The 18,390-nt window shown below is 35.6% G+C and overlaps 1 protein-coding gene across 2 annotated transcripts in view; it reads left to right on the forward strand.

The window, feature by feature from the left end:
* PKD2 (polycystin 2, transient receptor potential cation channel) overlaps window positions 1-15,178 on the forward strand; it is a 61,480-nt gene extending 46,302 nt beyond the window's left edge. For both annotated transcript variants that reach the window (XM_081304270.1, XM_081304269.1), the window contains 6 exons: window positions 1,396-1,494; window positions 5,347-5,468; window positions 5,720-5,837; window positions 7,083-7,246; window positions 12,909-13,056; window positions 13,161-15,178. In XM_081304270.1, the coding sequence (XP_081160396.1) occupies window positions 1,396-1,494; window positions 5,347-5,468; window positions 5,720-5,837; window positions 7,083-7,246; window positions 12,909-13,056; window positions 13,161-13,397 (888 nt within the window). In that variant the 3' untranslated portion in view covers window positions 13,398-15,178. The remainder of the gene's footprint in view (window positions 1-1,395; window positions 1,495-5,346; window positions 5,469-5,719; window positions 5,838-7,082; window positions 7,247-12,908; window positions 13,057-13,160) is intronic.
* Window positions 15,179-18,390: the final 3,212 nt, after the last annotated feature.

Raw genomic sequence — 18,390 nt, forward strand, 5'->3', positions numbered from 1 at the left:
CCTTTAGCAAGGAATTTATTTGTATTCTATATTCTGTTCTCACAGCTTCAGAACACTAGTATTCTTTCTGATGGAGAATCAGTAGCCTTCTAAAATGAGAGCCCTGTTTTGTTCATGTATCAATGAGTCAATAAATATTGACTCCATCACTTTATCCCTATAATATTACATATAGCATATAGAATATATAATGTATATTGCACAGTAGAAGGCATATGGGTGATACCAAGGATGTCATGGTAAGGCAAGCAGAGCCTGACTCTGCCCTGATGAAGAGTTCATGGACTTTTATGTGGGGAAACAGAAAAAATTACATATACCACTCTATCCTTGCAAACTGAAGTTAGGTACAAAGAGGAAGAACGTATGAAAGACCTATGGTTTGCAGTGCTTGGAGATAGTTAATTGCATTCAGATGCTGTGACTAGAAAACATTACCACTGGGGAAGGAAAACTCAGGAGAGTGGACAAAGTAGCAGCCACTGAATAATAATAATAGGTGCAAATAATTTAGCCCTTGCCTTGCAGTAGGACACATCCTAAGCATTTTGCATAGTGTTGCATTGTCCCATACTACTAATCTGTAAAGGGAAAAACTGTAACTTGCCATTACATAAATGCAAAACATATCCTAAAAATGAGACTTAAAAAAGTTGAACCATATAGTCTTAGCAGTTGCAAAACTGAAAGCCAATTTTACTTGACTACAAAGTCTATATCTTTTTGCAAAGTTTTCTTCTTTATTTTTCTTAACTCTTTGTCTACTGAGTCTATTATATTCCTATTTGCAGAGATTTTTTCCATATTTTATTGGTGCATTATTGTTGTGCATAATGTTGGAATTTGTTATTACATAGTTATACATGCACATAATATAATAATTAATTTGGCCTATTATTTGCCATGATCTTTTTAACTCTTTAAAATATATTGTATAAATCTCAAATATGATCATGCAAAAAATTTGATATAAGAATAGAATTCTACTTGTTTATATTGACTTTTGATATTTGAAGAGCTTTTTACAGATCCACACCCATAATAGTTTATGTGACTTTTACACATGTATGGAACAAAACAAGCAATTTAAAATAATCCACTCTTCCTAGGTAAAGATATTAATATTTTTCTGCCATTTTCCTGTCTCTTTTTGTAAAACATATCAAAATACATGGTTTTATAACTAATAAAATATAGTGTATTTTCCTTTGCCATGACTTAATGGGGACATTTTTTGAAGAAGAAGATGGTAGCGAAACTACTTATGACTTCATAAAGCCTTCTAATTGAGGGAAAAAATGTGAACAAAAGAGCATGTGTCATATTGAATTAATGTTTACAAAATATGTTTAGGCTTCGTCTCTTAACCCCTACCTTTCTTTGATTTACAAACAGAACATGTTTCTGGCCATCATCAATGATACCTACTCTGAAGTGAAATCTGATTTTGCCCAGCAGAAAGCTGAAATGGAGCTCTCAGACCTCATCAGAAAGGTAAGATATTCCCAAATTCTCTGAATTTTAAAATTTACTACTTAAAATAATAATTGTCTCAAATTTTCCTAATCAATAATGATCCATTGAAATTATTTCAAATAAGGAGTATATTACTATATCTTAGAACTAATTTAAATATTCTCTATCTTGGAGGCTTGAAAGCTGTGCTGCTGGCTTGAAAATCAGGGAGTCTTTTTATGTCCTGAATTCAACTTTTTTTTTTTTTTAAGAGAGAGAGAGAGAGAGAGAATTTTTTAATATTTATTTTTTAGTTTTTGGCGGACACAACATCTTTATTTGTATGTGGTGCTGAGGATCGAACCCAGGCCGCACGCATGCCAGGCGAGCGCGCTACCCCATGAGCCACATCCCCAGCCCCTGAATTCAAGTCTTTATTACCTTGTTGACTCTTAGGGTCTGAGCTCCTTTGTATGTTCAGACATTTCCTCTAGTCCACTGTCACTTCCAGATTCTGAGCTCAGAATAAACTGGAAGGCAAGATTATATAAACCCATTTCCAGCTTTTCTATATCAATTATCATATTAAAAAAGAAAAGGTTTTAGATGCCAGTATTTATGCCTTTTCCTTTACCCTTGACCTTCTAAGAACAGTTGTAAAATGGTCAAAGGAAAAGGTCCTTGGATATAGGCCACAGCCTGGTGCCTGAGGACTTCCACTTCCTTAGCTTCTCAGGCAGGGTTAGATGTTGAAGAGAGGGCAGGACAAGGAGTGGGGCAGCTTCATTCTTCTACACGTGACTTCTTTATTTGGTGGAAAATAAAGTTTCACAATAACAAAGACTTTTGTAGTATAAAAGCGTGTTGTCCAACATCATGCTGGTAAATACAAGGGCTCCTTGACCCTGTTTTCTGTTGGGTCAAGCCCTGGGACCATATTATCTGTGTAAGGGAAAATACACCATATTATCATGGTGTAAGGGAAAATTCCAGCTTCTTACAAGTCCCTTGCATGAAACCTAAAATCCCTGTTATCTTAAATTTAGCATCATGGTTGCCTACATTTTAGCATACCTCCATCATGTACAGAAACTCTCCACATTGTGCACAGTTTTGATAACACACAATGTTCAGGTACTACACTTTTGTTACATAACACCAAATCCTTAAAAATCTGGTTCAAGTTTGCATTATCACTGCTCATTAACAGTGAGTAAGAGCACAAAGTATGAACTCCACTGCTGGCTCTTTAATCCCCACATTAATTCCTAAATAGCAGATGTTCCTCATGCTTGGGGACCTTTGGTGACACTGCTTCCTTTCTGCTGCTGATTGGTCACTGGACATCTGCTGTTGGGTTCATGCAGTGACAAAGTGTGTAGTGTTGCTTTCCTGTCCTCGGTGATGAACCTATGCGACATTTACAGACGTGATAATAGAAAAAAGTGAATAGGCCAGAATGATGAAACGTAGCAAAGAAAGGAAATACACAAACCTGAAAGTGAAATCTAAACAAATGCCATGGTTTTCCAAGAAGTAGCTGAGCACGGGAATGTTGACACTGCCAACACTGGAGAGATCCAGGTGGACACCCAGAAGAACAGTTTTTCAACATCAATAAGAAAAGAATGAAGCTGTCTTGGAGGAGGGGATGCCAGCAGAAATCTTCAAGTAAAAAGAAGAGTTTGTAGAGATATTTCATAACAGTGAAAGTGCAAAAGAACATTGTCAGAAGGTGATCCATAATTAGAAAGCAATATGACAATCCACTGATGTACAGAAAACACATTCAGTTCACATTGTAGGGGATAATATTATAAAATATATGAGAAGGTGACGACAAGCACAGTTTAAACTGCCCTGAATCCTTTTTTTTTTAAAAAAAAGAATTATAACAATTTACTTTTCAATATTTCTAGTGTTTTAAATTTCAATGCACTAATATTATATTTTTTAATGAATTTATAGCTGACACTAAGAGAGTTTGAATGTTTCATCAAAATGTCTTAAAGTTCTCGGAACAATTAAAATTCCTGCTGTTAATTATTTGGTTCACTTTTCACAATTTCAATCTTCAAGGTCACTTTTACAGACCTGCATTACCATGGAAAGCAACCTCTGACTATAATTTATTGTTTGTTTGTTTGACTCTTTGGTGTTGGGGATCAACCTGGGGCCTCATACATGCTAGGCCAGCATGCTACCCATTCACTACACCCTAGCCTCAACTCTATATGTTAGTGAAAAATCCTCATCCATATTTCACTGGGATTTTTTTTTTTGTATATCTAACATATATAAAGAAATTACTTACTGTGAGACAAGGAAAAGATAATTAATCCATGACTCAGATTTCTTGGTATTATTTTTTTAATTAATTTTTTAATTTATATATAACAGCAGAATACATTTCAATTCTTTTTTTTTTTTTTAGAGAGAGAGAGAGAGAGAGAGAATTTTAATATTTATTTTTTAGTTTTCGGCAGACACAACATCTTTGTTTGTATGTGGTGCTGAGGATCGAACCCGGGCCGCACGCATGCCAGGCGAGCGCGCTACCGCTTGAGCCAGCCACAACATTTCAATTCTTATTACACATATAGAGCACAATTTTTTATATCTCTGGTTGTATACAAAGTATACTCACACCAATTCGTGTCTTCATACATGTAGTTTGGATAATAATGACCATCACATTTCACCATCATTTCTAACCGCATGCCCCCTCCATTCCCCTCCAACCCTTCTGCCCTATCTAGAGTTCATCTATTCCTCCCATGCTCCTTCTCCCTACCCCACTATGAATCAGCCTTCTTATATTAGAGAAAACATTTGGCATTTGTTTTTTGGGGATTGACTAACTTCACTTAGCATTATCTTCTCCAACTCTATCCATTTACCTGCAAATGCCATGACTTTATTCTCTTTTATTGCTGAGTAATATTCCATTGTGTATATATGCCACATTTTTTTTATCCATTCATCTACTGAAGGGCATCTAGGTTGGTTCCACAATTTAGCTATTGTGAATTGTGCTGCTGTAAACATTGATGTGGCTGTGTCCCAGTAGTATGCTGTTTTGAAGTCCTTTGGGTATAGACCAAGGAGAGGGATAGCTGGGTCAAATGGTGGTTCTATTCCCAATTTTCCAAGAAGTCTCCATACTGCTTTCCATATTGGCTGCACCAGTTTGCAGGCTGACCACCAGTATATGAGTGTACCTTTTCCCCCCACATCCTCGCCAATATTTATTGTTGTTTGTCTTCATAATAGCTGTCATTCTGACTGGAGTGAGATGAAATCTTAGAGTGGTTTTGATTTGCATTTCTCTAATTGCTAGCAATGATGAATATTTTTTTCATATATTTGTTGATTGATTGTATATCATCTTCTGAGAAGTGTCTGTTCAGGTCCTTGGCCCATTTATTGATTGGTCTTTTTTTTTGTTTTTTTGGTGTTTAGCTTTTTGAGTTCTTTATATACCTTGAGGTTAGTGCTCTATCTGATGTGTGAGGGGTAAAGATTTGCTCCCAAGAGGTATGCTCTCTATTCACCTCACAGATTGTTTCTTTAAGAACTGTTGCATATACCTATATATTTGGGAGCTGATAGTTATAGAATATGTAGTGATTTTTATTTGTCAACCAATCCAAAAACACATGTGAAGGAAAGGACCTCAGTCCTTGGTTTATTGAAAACTTCTTACCTTTTCCATATGTCTTCTACAGGACTTTCATATTATTCATTCATTATTCATTCATTTAGCACACACTTCAGTGACCAAGTTCTACCAGGCAATGGTTTATGTTTGTTGATGCTACAAATGAGAGTTAAAGCAAATGCAAAAGCAGAAAAAAACTAAAGAGATGTTCTGCTTTGTTTCCCCAATAGGGATACCATAAAGCTTTGGTCAAACTAAAACTGAAAAAAAATACTGTGGATGACATTTCAGAGAGTCTTCGGCAAGGAGGAGGCAAGTTAAACTTTGATGAACTTCGACAAGATCTCAAAGGGTAAGAGTGACACATCCTGGGTCACTAGGAAGTTCCTGCTGCTAAAAATCAATTCTTGGCGAGAATGTTTATGGCCCAAATTCTCATAGAGAAGCACAGTTATTTCATAGGCAGCTGTCTTTCTAGAATATGCTCTGAGAAGAGGCTAGGCCCCCATTCGGTGATTTCTCTTTCCTCTTGCATTTTGATTTTTTGGTGTTGGGGTTGGACCATGTACAAGAATGAATTCATCTGTATCCTCTCAATTTCAGGAAGGGCCATACTGATGCAGAGATTGAGGCAATATTCACCAAGTATGACCAAGATGGAGACCAGGAGCTCACTGAACATGAACATCAGCAGATGAGAGATGACTTGGAAAAAGAGAGGGTAGGTCTAGGTTAAGAGACCATGATCTGTTTCAGCACCCACCACCAGTCAAACACTGCCCTAAGTGGTGGGTGACTGGGAATCTGTCTTTCTCTCTCTCTCTCTCAACATATGTATTAGTGCTCTGTTTATCCCAAAAGGAGTATATAAACAGTAATATATAAGGTGCAATAAAATAGATGAATGCCAGAAAACTAGAAACAAGGGTGCAAAAATACATTATGGATAAAGCTAATAAAAACTATATTGTATAACTAGGCATATGCTTGTAAACATTGGAAAATGGTCTTGGCCTTTTGGGCCCTAAGCTTTCTGGTAGTCAACTTGAAAGAGGAGCTTGATTACTTGAATAGTTCTTTATGTCCAAGAGAGTGAGAAAAAAAAAGTTACCAGAAGATAAAAATTTCTCTGGTTAATTAGTTGCTCTTTAAATTATTAACTTTTATAGCAAAATAAAATTATCATGTGTCTTTCATTTGTATATTTACTACAGAGTAATAGAAAGTAAAATTAACTGTTGGGCATGGTGGTACCCACATAATCCCAGCTACTCAGGAGACTGATGTCGAGGGTACTTTGAACCCAAGTGTTGGAGACCAGCCTGGGCAACATAGAACCCATCTCAAGTAACAAGTAATAAATAATAATTAAATAAAATTGTAAATGAGCTTATGTAACTTAAGAAGAATTAACAGTTTTACCATTAACTTTCAAATATAAATGTTTTAACAACAACAAGAAGAAATTAAGGTATAGAGAACACAGATGAAATGCTAATATACAAAGCCACTTTCCTCCAAGGAAAAGTCTAGAATAATTGTTACTAAACAGTGCTCCAGACAAGTTTGTCCAAAGGTTACAAATTTCAACATTCATTGTGAAATGTAGGCACAAAGACAGTAAATGGAATTTTCTTGCCTCAGTATTTAGTCAAAAATCTGAGATTATATCCTTCCTGCTTTAGAGTTATTGAATTTGTTCTTTTATGAAAAGAAGGTGATAAGGGTATTCTTTTATTTACTTTTTTTCTTTCTTATGTTTTTAATGTTCTTTCTTGTCCAAACAAAAGCTTAGCAACTCCTCGTTAATAGTTAAAATCTGTCTGAAAATGTGTGCATTCCACAATATAGAAAAATGTGGCCATCCTGGTCTAGCTGACACCCATTTCCTACTTGCCCAAGACCTTGCTAAATTCTGTGTGAGGTCTTGGTTCCTCTCTTCACTGGGCGACCCCTTGTCCTGCAGGAGGACCTGGACTTGGACCATAGCTCTTTGCCGCGTCCCATGAGCAGCCGCAGTTTCCCAAGAAGCCTGGATGACTCTGAGGAGGATGACGACGAAGACAGTGGACACAGCTCCAGAAGGAGGGGAAGCATCTCCAGTGGGGTTTCTTATGAAGAGTTTCAAGTGTGAGTATAAAGGAATTGGCTGAATTTTGGTGCACCAGAGTCTAAACGAGATGTGGCTGTTTCCCATTTTTTCTTTCTTTTCTTTTTTTGGTTTTTGTAATTAGTAAAGATACTGAATCTTTATTTTTTTAAACCTTCACCATGTACTTTATTTTTGTTTGTTTGTTTCTTTTTAGTTACACATGGCAACAGTATTTATTTTGACATAATTACGAAAGCATAAAATATTATTTGTTCTAATTGAGTCCCTGGTACTTCCCCTCCCCTCTCCTTTCTGGAATAGTTGCACCAATTTGAAGTCCCACCAACAATGAATGCGTGTACCCTTTTCCCCACATCCTTTCCAATATCCTTTCCCCTGTTCTCATCCCTCTACTCTACTGGTTTTTCTGCTGTTCACTTAGAGTTATTATTTTTTTTAAATTAGTGTCCTGTTGATGTACATAGTAGTGAAATTCGCTGTGGTGTATTCATATATATATATATATATATATATATGTTATATAGAATTAATTCCACTTTCTTGTTCCCATCCCTCCTCCTTTTCCTTCACTTGCCTTTGTCTACTCCACTAATCTTTCTTCTATTCTCTCTCTCTCTCTCTCTCTTAACTTCCCCCCTTATTTTTGATAGTTTCTTCATATCAGAGAAACCATTCAACCTTTGGCTTTTAGCGATGGGCTTATTTCACTTAGCATGATAGTCTCCAGACTCATCCATTTACTGGCACATGCCATAAAGTTATTCTTCTTAATGGCTCCTCCAATGTGTATACATACCACATTTTCTTTATCCATTCATCAGTTAAAGGGCACCTAGGTAGGCTCCACAGCTTAGCTATTGTGAATTGTGCTGCCATAAACATTGATGTGACTGTGTCACTATAGTATGCTAGTTTTAAATCCTTTGGATATATTCCAAGGAGTGGGATAACAAACGATGCTTCCATTTCTAAATTTTTGGGGAACCGTTATACTGCTTTCTGGAATAGTTGTACCAATTTGCAGTCCCACCAACAATGAATGCGTGTACCCTTTTCCCTGCATCCTTTCCAACATTTATTGTTAACTTGTATTCTTGATAATTGCCACTCTGACTGGAGTGAGATGAAATCTCATTGTAGTTTTAATTTGCATTTATCTTATTGCTAGAGATATTGAACATTTTTTTCATGTATTTGTTGATCATTCATATTTCTTCTTTTGAGTAGTGTCTTTTTAGTTCCTTTGCCCATTTATTGATTGGGTTATTTGCTTTTTGGTGTTAAGTTTTCTGAGTTCTTTGAATATCCTGGATATTAATGCCCTGAAGAGCAGGTATCAAAGATTGTCTCCCATTCTCTATGCTCTCTCCTCGTGTTCTTGATTGTTTCCTTTGCTCTGAAGAAGCTTTTTAAATTTGATTCCATCTCATTTATTGATCTTTTATTTTAATTCTTGCACTTTAGGAGTCTTGTTAAGGAAGTCAGTTTCTGAGCCAGCATGTTAGAATGCTGGGCCCTCATTTTTGTGTAGCAGGTGCAGGGTTTCTGTCTAATTCCTAGGTCTTTGATACACATTGAGTTGAGTTTTATACAGGGAGATAGGGTTAAATTTCATTCTACTTCATTTGGATTTCCAGTTTCCCCAGCACTACTTGTTGAAGAGGCTATCTTTTCTCCAATGTGTTTTTGGCACACTTGTCTAGTATGAGATAACTATATTTATGTGGGTTTGTCTCTCTGTCTTCTATTGTATTCTGTTGGTTTTTGTGCCTGTTGTGGTGCCAGTATCATGCTGTTTTTGTTACTGCTCTGTAGTATAATTTGAGTTCTGATACTGTGATGCCTTTTGCTTTGTGTTTTTTTTTTTTTTCACTGAGGAGTGCTTTGGCTATTCTTTCAGCTTTTTCTATTTCTGTGAATGCTATATACAAAAACCCAAGGCCAACATTATTCTGAATAGAGAAAAACTGAAAGGATTTCCTTTAAAATCTGGGACAAGAAAAGGATATCTATTTTCACCGCTCCTATTTAATATATTGTTAGAAATTCTAGCCAGAACAATATAGGCAAGCAAAAGATATTAAATGGATACAAATAAGAAACAAAGAGCTCAAATTATCTCTGTTTGCTGACCTAAATGCTCCATAAAGACTTCTAGAACTCACAAATGAATTAAGCAAAGTACCAAGAATCAGCATCTAAAAACTGCCCCACTGCCCCTGGAAAATAAAATACTTGGGAATCAATCTAACAAAAGAGGTGAAAGACCTCTGTAACAAAAATGACTGAACACTAAAGAAAGGAATTGAAGAAGTCCTTAGAATATGGAAAGACCTCCTATATTCTTAGGCAGAACTAACATTTCTAAATGGCCGTACTACCAAAAGTGCTCTACAGATTCAATGCAATTTCCATCAAAAATTCCCTGCATTTCTTAATCCATTATTTTCCGTTGTTAACCATCAATTCTTTTTTGTGACTTTTATTCACATTTTGTCTTTAGAAAGGTAAAGTGTTTATTATAGGAAAAAATGGATAATATAGAAAAAAGAAAAAAACATAAATATCTCCTATATTTCTACCAATGAAAATTTCTATTAATATTTTATTATCTGTGGTTCCATTTACTTGCATTTAACAATATTTTTACAAATTTTCTTAGACTAACATATACTTTATTGTGGAGGTTTCCAAGTGCACTTAAAAAGAATGTATATTGTGCTACTTTTTTTAACTAGAGTCATATATAATAGTTGGGCTCATTTTGACAAATTCATACATATATGGAATTTGGTTTACTCCCATTTCAGTCCCCTGTGCCTCCCCATTTCCCTTCTCTCTCCACAGTCCCCTTTCTCTGCTCATCTTCCTTTCACTCATTTATTTATTTTTGATTGGTGTTTTATACATGTACATAAAAGTGGAATTCACTGTGTTATATTTATACATGCACACAATGTGATTTTGTTAAATTCATTTTGCATTTTCTCCCCTTTCCCATCCCTCCTCCCTCCCTATCTCCTCCTCCCTCTACTCTGCTCATCTTCCCTATATCTTAATGAGTCCCCTCAATCCCCATTTATTCCGCTTTATTTTGCTCTAGCTTCCACATATGAAAGAAGAAAACTTCAGCCTTTGTTTTTAACAGTCTGGTTTATTTATTATGCCATTTTGAGTGGAATGATTTCCAGAGGTCTGATATGTCTAGTGGCTTTATGGTGTTATTTGAGTCTCCTATTTCTCTATTGTTCTTCTGTGTAGTTGTTCTAATTGTGAAAGTGTGCTATTAAAGTCTCCAACTGTTTTATTCAATTGTCTATTTATCACTTTAATTCTGTAAGATTTAGTTTCCTTTATTTTGAGGCAGTGTTGTTAGGTGCACATTTGTAATTAGTATATGTTCCTAATTGATGACCCTGCTTTCATTATAAGATGTCTCACTCCATATTAGTAAATTTTTTTTTCATGGAAATAACTGTAGCTGCTCCAGCTTTCTTATAGTTGCCCTTTGCATGACATATTTTTGCATCTTTGAATCTAAAATATGTCTTATGTAGACAGCATACATTTAGATCTTGCCTTTTTTTTTATTTGTCAATCTCTGCCTTTTGTTTGGATTGTTTGAGCCATTTACATTTAAGGTTATCATTGACATAGTTGGATTTATTTCTAACATTTTACATTGTATTTTCTAATGTCTCTTTTGTTCCTCCATTCCTTCCATATTTTTTTCTTTTCCACTAAGTGAATATTTTATAGTGTGATAATTTGGTTCTTTTACTAATTTTTTTCACTATTTTTAGGACTTTTTTTGTGTGTGGTTGCTTTAGGATGTAACATATATAAATCAGTTAGTGAGAAACTACTTAGGTTTTAAATTAAATTAGTCCAGCAAGCTAAGGAAATGTTATTTCTAAATAGCTCTTTTTCTTCTTTCCACTTTCTGTGGCCACTCTGTGTGTGTATACGTGTATCTCTGTGTGTGTGTGTGTGTATTATCTCCACATGATACTGATCTACATAAAGTGTACAAACTCAATATTACATTGAAGTAGTTATCCCAATATATAATTTTATGTCTCTTAACAAAGCTGAAAGAATAATTAGAAGTATATATTTATAGCATTTGCTAAATTAACCTTCTCATCTTATTAACCTTACCACATCTGATTCTCTTCTGTTCTCTATATTCATGGTGCCATCTGATGTTATTTTCTTGCTCCAATAAAACTTTGCTCCTACCTATACTGTAAACATTATTTAATTAAATATTCTGTCACAGTATAACTTCTACTGTCACCTGGTCATTGTTAAGTGTATTGTATTTATATATGTTTATAGGACCAATAATCCAATTATGTACAGATCTCACACAGTTGATTTTAAATTAGTTAAGAAAAATAGGAGGAAATGTGAATTTCTACTGTATTTTATATTTACATAATGACTTCTACCAATGTACTGTTTTTTCATGAGGATCATAATTGCTGTGATTTTATTTCAACCTGAAGAATTTCTGTTAGTATTTATTGTAAAGCAGATCTTCTAGCAAAAACTCTGCTCTTGTTTATCTGAGTATGTTTTGTTTTGTCTTCATTTTTTTCTGGCCTCCAATGTTTCTGATAAGAATGATGTTAATCTTACTAAAGTTCCCTGCTACATGTCTCTAAATATTTGTACTTAGTATGTCTGGGTGTGCGTCTCCAAGAGTATCCAAGACTATCCCAAAAAACTTGGAGTTTTTTTTTTGTGTGTGTGTGTGCTTCCTTGATAGGTAATGTTTTTCAAAATATTTGGGAGGCATTCAAGCATTATTTCTTCAAATATTTTTAAAAATGCGTCAGACTCTCATTCTTATAGAAAAATAGCAGATTTCTTTGAATAAATGTCTTTTCATTTGTTGTATGACCTTAAGAAAATTTCTCATGCATTTGAATGTTGGAGTTTTTAAAAACAATTTTCAACATTTATAGTCATTTCACTAAAGAGAGAATCTGCAGAACTCTCATGTGCCATCATTCTAGAAGTTGTCTCAAGTTACCCTATTTTAAGACATTTACATAATATTTTAAAATTGAGACCCCCAGGGATGATGAATGAGCATACGGTTTTCTCCACTGGTTTATTTACTCAGTACACTGTGAACATTATTTAATTAAATATTTTGTCACAGTATAACTTCTGGTGTCACCTAAGAGTTCCATTGTATAGATAGACAGTGATGTATTTAAACAATCTCCGATTGGCTAATGTAGCTATTTCAATGTTATGCTAATAAGAAGCAGCATTGTAGTAAAAAATTATAACATAAAACATTTCTTTAGAAAAAGTTCTAAAACTAGAACATCCAAAAGAAGGATTAGGCATCGTTCTAAGATTTAAAATACAATGGCAACTCTCTGGAGATGTGAGCCAGCTAGGAATCCCACCAGCAGCCTATGAAAGTTTGCCCCTAGAACTTGAGACCACTAGAAAAGGGTTCAGGGCTGGAGATGTGGCTCAGTGATAGAACACCTGCCTAAGGACCTGGGTTCCATCCCCAGCCTTGCCAAAATAATTTAAAAATAGAAAGTATTTCAGGTTATGATTGTTTAAAAAAATCTTAGCATTTCTGTTTGAAAAGCCAATGGAGCTGAAGAGATAATGCCGCTTTTCCCTCTTAACTGTGGTTACCTGCAGCCTGGTGAGGCGTGTGGACCGCATGGAGCACTCCATCGGCAGCATTGTGTCCAAGATCGATGCTGTGATCGTCAAGTTAGAGACCATGGAGCGGACCAAAGTGAAGAGACGGGAGGTGCTAGGGAGGCTGCTGGATGGGGTGGCCGAGGTAAGAAGTCATGGGCTGGAGAATGATGAACAAATGATCCATTTCCACATACAAGAACATGCATCACCTCACCAGTAACACCTTGGTTTCTTTTCTCTTGTTAGGATGAAAGACTGGGTCGTGACAGTGAAATCCACAGGGAACAGATGGAGCAGTTAGTGCGGGAAGAGCTGGAGCGCTGGGAATCTGATGACGCAGCTTCCCAGATAAGTCACCGGCTAGGCACACCTGTGGGACTCAATGGTCAGCCTCGCCCCAGAGGATCCCGTCCTTCCTCCTCCCAGTCCACAGAGGGCGCAGAAGGTGGAGGTGGAAATGGGAGTGCCAATATGCACGTCTGAGGAGTGTTGTTGTGTATATTCCTGATAGGCGAGAAGGCGCTGTCTCAATCGCCATAACAAGTATACTATTTATATGCCCTGATTACCATATGATGCTGGCCTATGTGACTGATTGTTAATCTTCTGCACTTTAACTTATTTTATATAAATGTTACCCGTGGATCCAAGTGTTTTGTTTGTTTGTTTGTTTGTTTGTTTGTTTGTGTTTGGTTTGGTTTTTTTGGTTTTTGAGGGTTTTTTTTTTCCCCCTCATATGAGAAATCTAGATGTAAATATTGAGTTCAGGGAAAATCTTTGAAAACTATGTGGAGTGTATGGTCAGTTGCCACCATGCCTGCATCTTCCCAGTTGGCAGTGAAAGTAGCCTTTATAGCTAGAAGAGAACAGTCAAAGGTCTTCTGAGTTTACTTCCATTCACAAAAATCAGTATTGCCACTTTTGTCCAGTGTATGAAAGCAAGTAGGACATTCCTCTCCACTTGGGGAGTAACTCATGAGCTCAATGCATGGCTTTCTTTTTAAAAAGGATTCTTTTTTTTTTTCCAACTACCTTACTGGAGTGAACTTTTCTAAAAGACTAGGTAGAAAAGAACTCCAGACCACAGAATGGGTATGTAGTCACTATGCTAGAATTTGTATGAGTGGTTAAGATAAATGTTAAATACTATGCTTTTATTGTTTGTTTATATCTAAAATCTGTGAGACTATCATTTCATTTTTATATTAGCTTTGAATTTGAAATAGCCAAGAAAACCACCACCAAAGACCAATTTGAAGAGGAAATGGTAATTTCAAACTTTAGTTTTGAAATTCATTAAACCACCAACAAAACTAAAGTTTCAGTTTAATACTCTCTCAAGAATATAGTTCTCAAATATTCCTGATTCAGTATTTATAATGTAAATGATGCTCAATTTAATAAAAAGGAGGCATTGGTATTCAAAGTTCATCCTTTGTCAGAAAGTACCAGCCACATTTTGAGTTAGCAGCAGTTGTTTTCAATAGGAAAGGGTCTTGCAAAATTTATGGGAGAAAAACCTATTTCTCAAAAAAAAAGCAAATTATTTTTCAAAAGTATTGGGAAATGTGGCCTTTTGATAGCTAATAGGACCAGCAAGGGCAATGTAATATTGGTGAGCATCTCTCAGTTGGATAACAGAAGGGAGTCCTGCTTTTTAATGTTGCATCTTAAGTAGTTCATTCCATTGGTGGAGTATGTCAGTCAAATCTCTAATGAAAAGAGAAGACAGGCCTTTCTGCCTTAGTGTCTATAGAAATAAAACATATTGAGTGTCTTTAACAGTCATTCCCCATGGATTCATCTCTATCTGTCTTTACTTTAACATGCTACACCAATTCTTTATTCCTAGGTACTGAAGTTTGCATTCCAGGGGTATGGAATGTACATATTTATGTTTGTGTACCTTGTTGTTACATGTAAACAAACTTCAATTTGAAGTGCAACTATTATGTGGTATCCATGTATATTGACCCGGTGCCATAGGTTGATTATGGTCACTAGAAACTCTTTTTATGGTACTTATCATTGTACTGTTTTTCATTTCACTTGTAAAACGTGGTGAAATTCTTTTCTTATTATCCATAAGTTCCATAGATTTTTATTCTTTAGTCATGGAGCATTCAGTCCCAGCCCTTTCCTTATCACCTTCCCACCTCTGTATGACAGGATAATTATGATGTTACATATGCCAGTCTCAACAATCAAGAATTTTATAATTGTGTAATACTGAGCACTTTACTTCTTAATAAAGACTTGATAAAATATCAGATGTAAGAACTGTGTGTTTCCTATGTAGAAAACAGTTGGGTAATTTGCCTTTTATCAGGAGATAGTTAATAAGAGCTTAGACTTCAAAAAAGACACTTTTTCCATGTTCAAAAACAAGATATTTAATACATTTTCTTATTTATTACACCACATAAACATTTCCGGTAATCATTAAAACTTTACATACAGGGCTGTCATGCATGGTGTCTAATTTTTAGTTCCCTGAGGATTATAGCCCAAGACAAGGATTCCAGGAGGTCAGGCAGGTGGCTTTATTTGGGAAATGGAAGTGATAGAGTGGGGAGAACAGGAGAGGGAAGATGTTAGGAAAGGGCAGGCTATCACGCTGACCCACACCACAGGCTACTGAAGCCCCAACTCTGGGAAACAGTAAGATACAATTCAGACTCATCTAATCTTGAGATGTAGGACTTTGGATGAAAAGCTATTCAAGGAGAATGAGTAATTCTTTAGTTCTTCCTGTAGACACAGCAGTCCTTACTGGCTTCTGAGTCAGGAAAAACCTGCAGGCACAGGTAACTGGGAATGGGTAGGCACACACTGAAGTGCTATGACACAAAGGATGTGGGCAAGGTGCCTGCAGTACCCACTGGATGGATTCACCCAAAATTCAACTCCAAGGAATTCCATTCACTTATGACACAGGTAGATAAAACCCTGTGGAGATATGTCCCAAGCTTTCTTTGTAGACCACCCATGACACAGGGAGAAGCTGTAAATATAGCACTAGGTTAAGATTCTGGTCCTCACTGTATAAATACTAGACATGTGATCCTATGAAGACTCCTAGTGGCTGAGTCTACTTTTCTGAAGACTTCCAATTTCTCATTTATAAATTAAGAAATTGAATGCCTATCTTGTGTCCCTTAGAATATTCTCTTACAGTGGAGAAAATAAGGATGTGTAAGTACAAAAGCACATTAAAGTTGAAATTTCCCTTTGAAATGAAAAGAGGCTGTGTGGTACCTAGCACAGGGACTTGTTCAACAAATAATGATTGGTGGAATCAGCAAAAGTGAACGCATTTCTCAAAAATTTAAAATTGGAAATCTAAAATAGAGTGACTGATGGTGACAAATGATAATTGGAAACTCTTAAAAGTCTTCTATAAGCTTTCACTGTAAATATACTTAAAACTATTTGTCAATTACAAAATTTAATAGCTTTCCTATATACCAATAAAGAAATCATGAAAACCATGTCATTCACATTAACATAGGGAGAAAACAGAAAGAAGAAAAAGAAAACCCTAGGAATAAATCTAACCAAGGAGTTGAAAGACCTCTACAATGAAAAAAAAATTGAATATTGAAAAAGATAGAAGATGAAAAGACCTCTCATGTTCATGGATAAGCAGAATTAACATGGATAAAATTGCCATACTATTAAAAGTAATTACAAATTCAATACAATCCCCATCAAAATACCAATGACATTGTTTAAAGAATTGGAAGGAACAGTCCTAACATTCATTTGAGAGAATTAAAGATTGAGAATAGCCAAAGCAATTCTAAGTCAAAAAAGCCATGCTGGAAGCTTCACGATACCTGACTTCAAATTACACAACAGAGCTGCAGTAATAACTTCATGGTACCAGCACAAAAACAGACACATAGACCAAAGGTACAGAATAGAAGACACAGAGACAAATCCACTTAAATGTAGTCATATTTGACTTCTGACAGGTGCCAAACACAAACATTAGAGAAAAGACAGCCTTTTTCATTTACATGGTGTTGGAAAACTTCTTATCCATATGTAGAAGAATGATACTAGACTCTATAATCTCTTACCCTAAATAAAAAAGAACTCAAAAATGGATCAAATACCTAGGAATTAGACTAGACACTATGCAACTTCTAGAAGAAAACGTAAGGTCAACATTTCAAAATACATGCACAGGAAATGAATTTCTCAATAGGACTCTTTATTTTTAATTGATTTTATTTTTTAAATACATGGCAGCAGAATGCATTACAATTCTTATTATACATACAGAGCACAATTTTTCATATCTTTGTATAAAAGTATATTCATGCCAATTCATGTCTCTATACATGTACTTTGTTTTTTTGCATTACAATTCTTATTACACATATATACAACAATTTTTCATATCTCTGTTGGTATATAAAGTATGTTGACCCCCAATTCAAATCTTCATACATGTACTTTGGATAATGATGTCCAACACATTCCACCATCCTTGCTAATCCCCTGCCCCCTCCCTTTCCCTCCCACCCCTCTTCCCTATCTAGAATTCATCTATTCCTCCCATGCTCCCCCTCCCTACCACACACACTATGAGTCAGCCTCCTTATATCAGAGAAAACATTTGGCATTTGTTTTTTGGGGGATTGGCTAACCTCAATTAGCATTATCTTCTCCAATGCCATGCATTTACCTGCAAATGCCATGACTCTTAAAGCTCAGGAAATAATGCCAAGAGTTAATAAATAGGATGGGATAGAATTAAAAGCATCTGCACAGCAAAAGAAACAAGAATGTGAAGAGAGAAGCTAGAGAAAAGAAGAAGAATCTTTGCTAGCTGCTCTTCTGATAGAGTATTAATGTCCATGATATTTAAAGCACTCAAAATCAACACCAGAAAAACAAATAACCTAATTAATAAATGGAGTAACGAACTGAATAGATCTCAAAAGAAGAAATAAAAATGTTAAGCAAATATATGGGAAAAAATGTCCAGCATCATTAGCAATTAGAGAAATGAAAATAAAAAAGTTATACTGAGATGTCATCTGCAGTTAGAATGTCAATCATCAAAATTACAAACCATTTTAACTGTTTAGGAGAATGTGGAGAAAAGGAGCACTTTTACACTGCTTGTAGGATTGTCAACTAGTACAACCACTGTGGAAATCAGTGTGGAAGTTCCTCAAAAATCTAAGCATGGAACTGCCATCTAAGCCAGCTCTACCACGCCCTTAATATTTATCCTAAAGGATTAAAGTCATCATATTATAGTGATACCTGCATACCCATGTTTATGGCAGCACAATTCACAATAGCCAGACTGAGGAACAAGCCTAGGTGTCCATCCACAGATGAATGGATAAAGAAAATGTGACATATATACACAATGGAGTTTTATTCAGCCATAAAGAAAAAATAAACTATGTCATTTACAGGAAAATGAATAGAACTTGAGACCATTATTTTTAGT

This window comes from Spermophilus citellus, assembly GCF_964194105.1.
Source record: "Spermophilus citellus genome assembly, chromosome: 8".
NCBI classification, from domain to species: domain Eukaryota; kingdom Metazoa; phylum Chordata; class Mammalia; order Rodentia; family Sciuridae; genus Spermophilus; species Spermophilus citellus.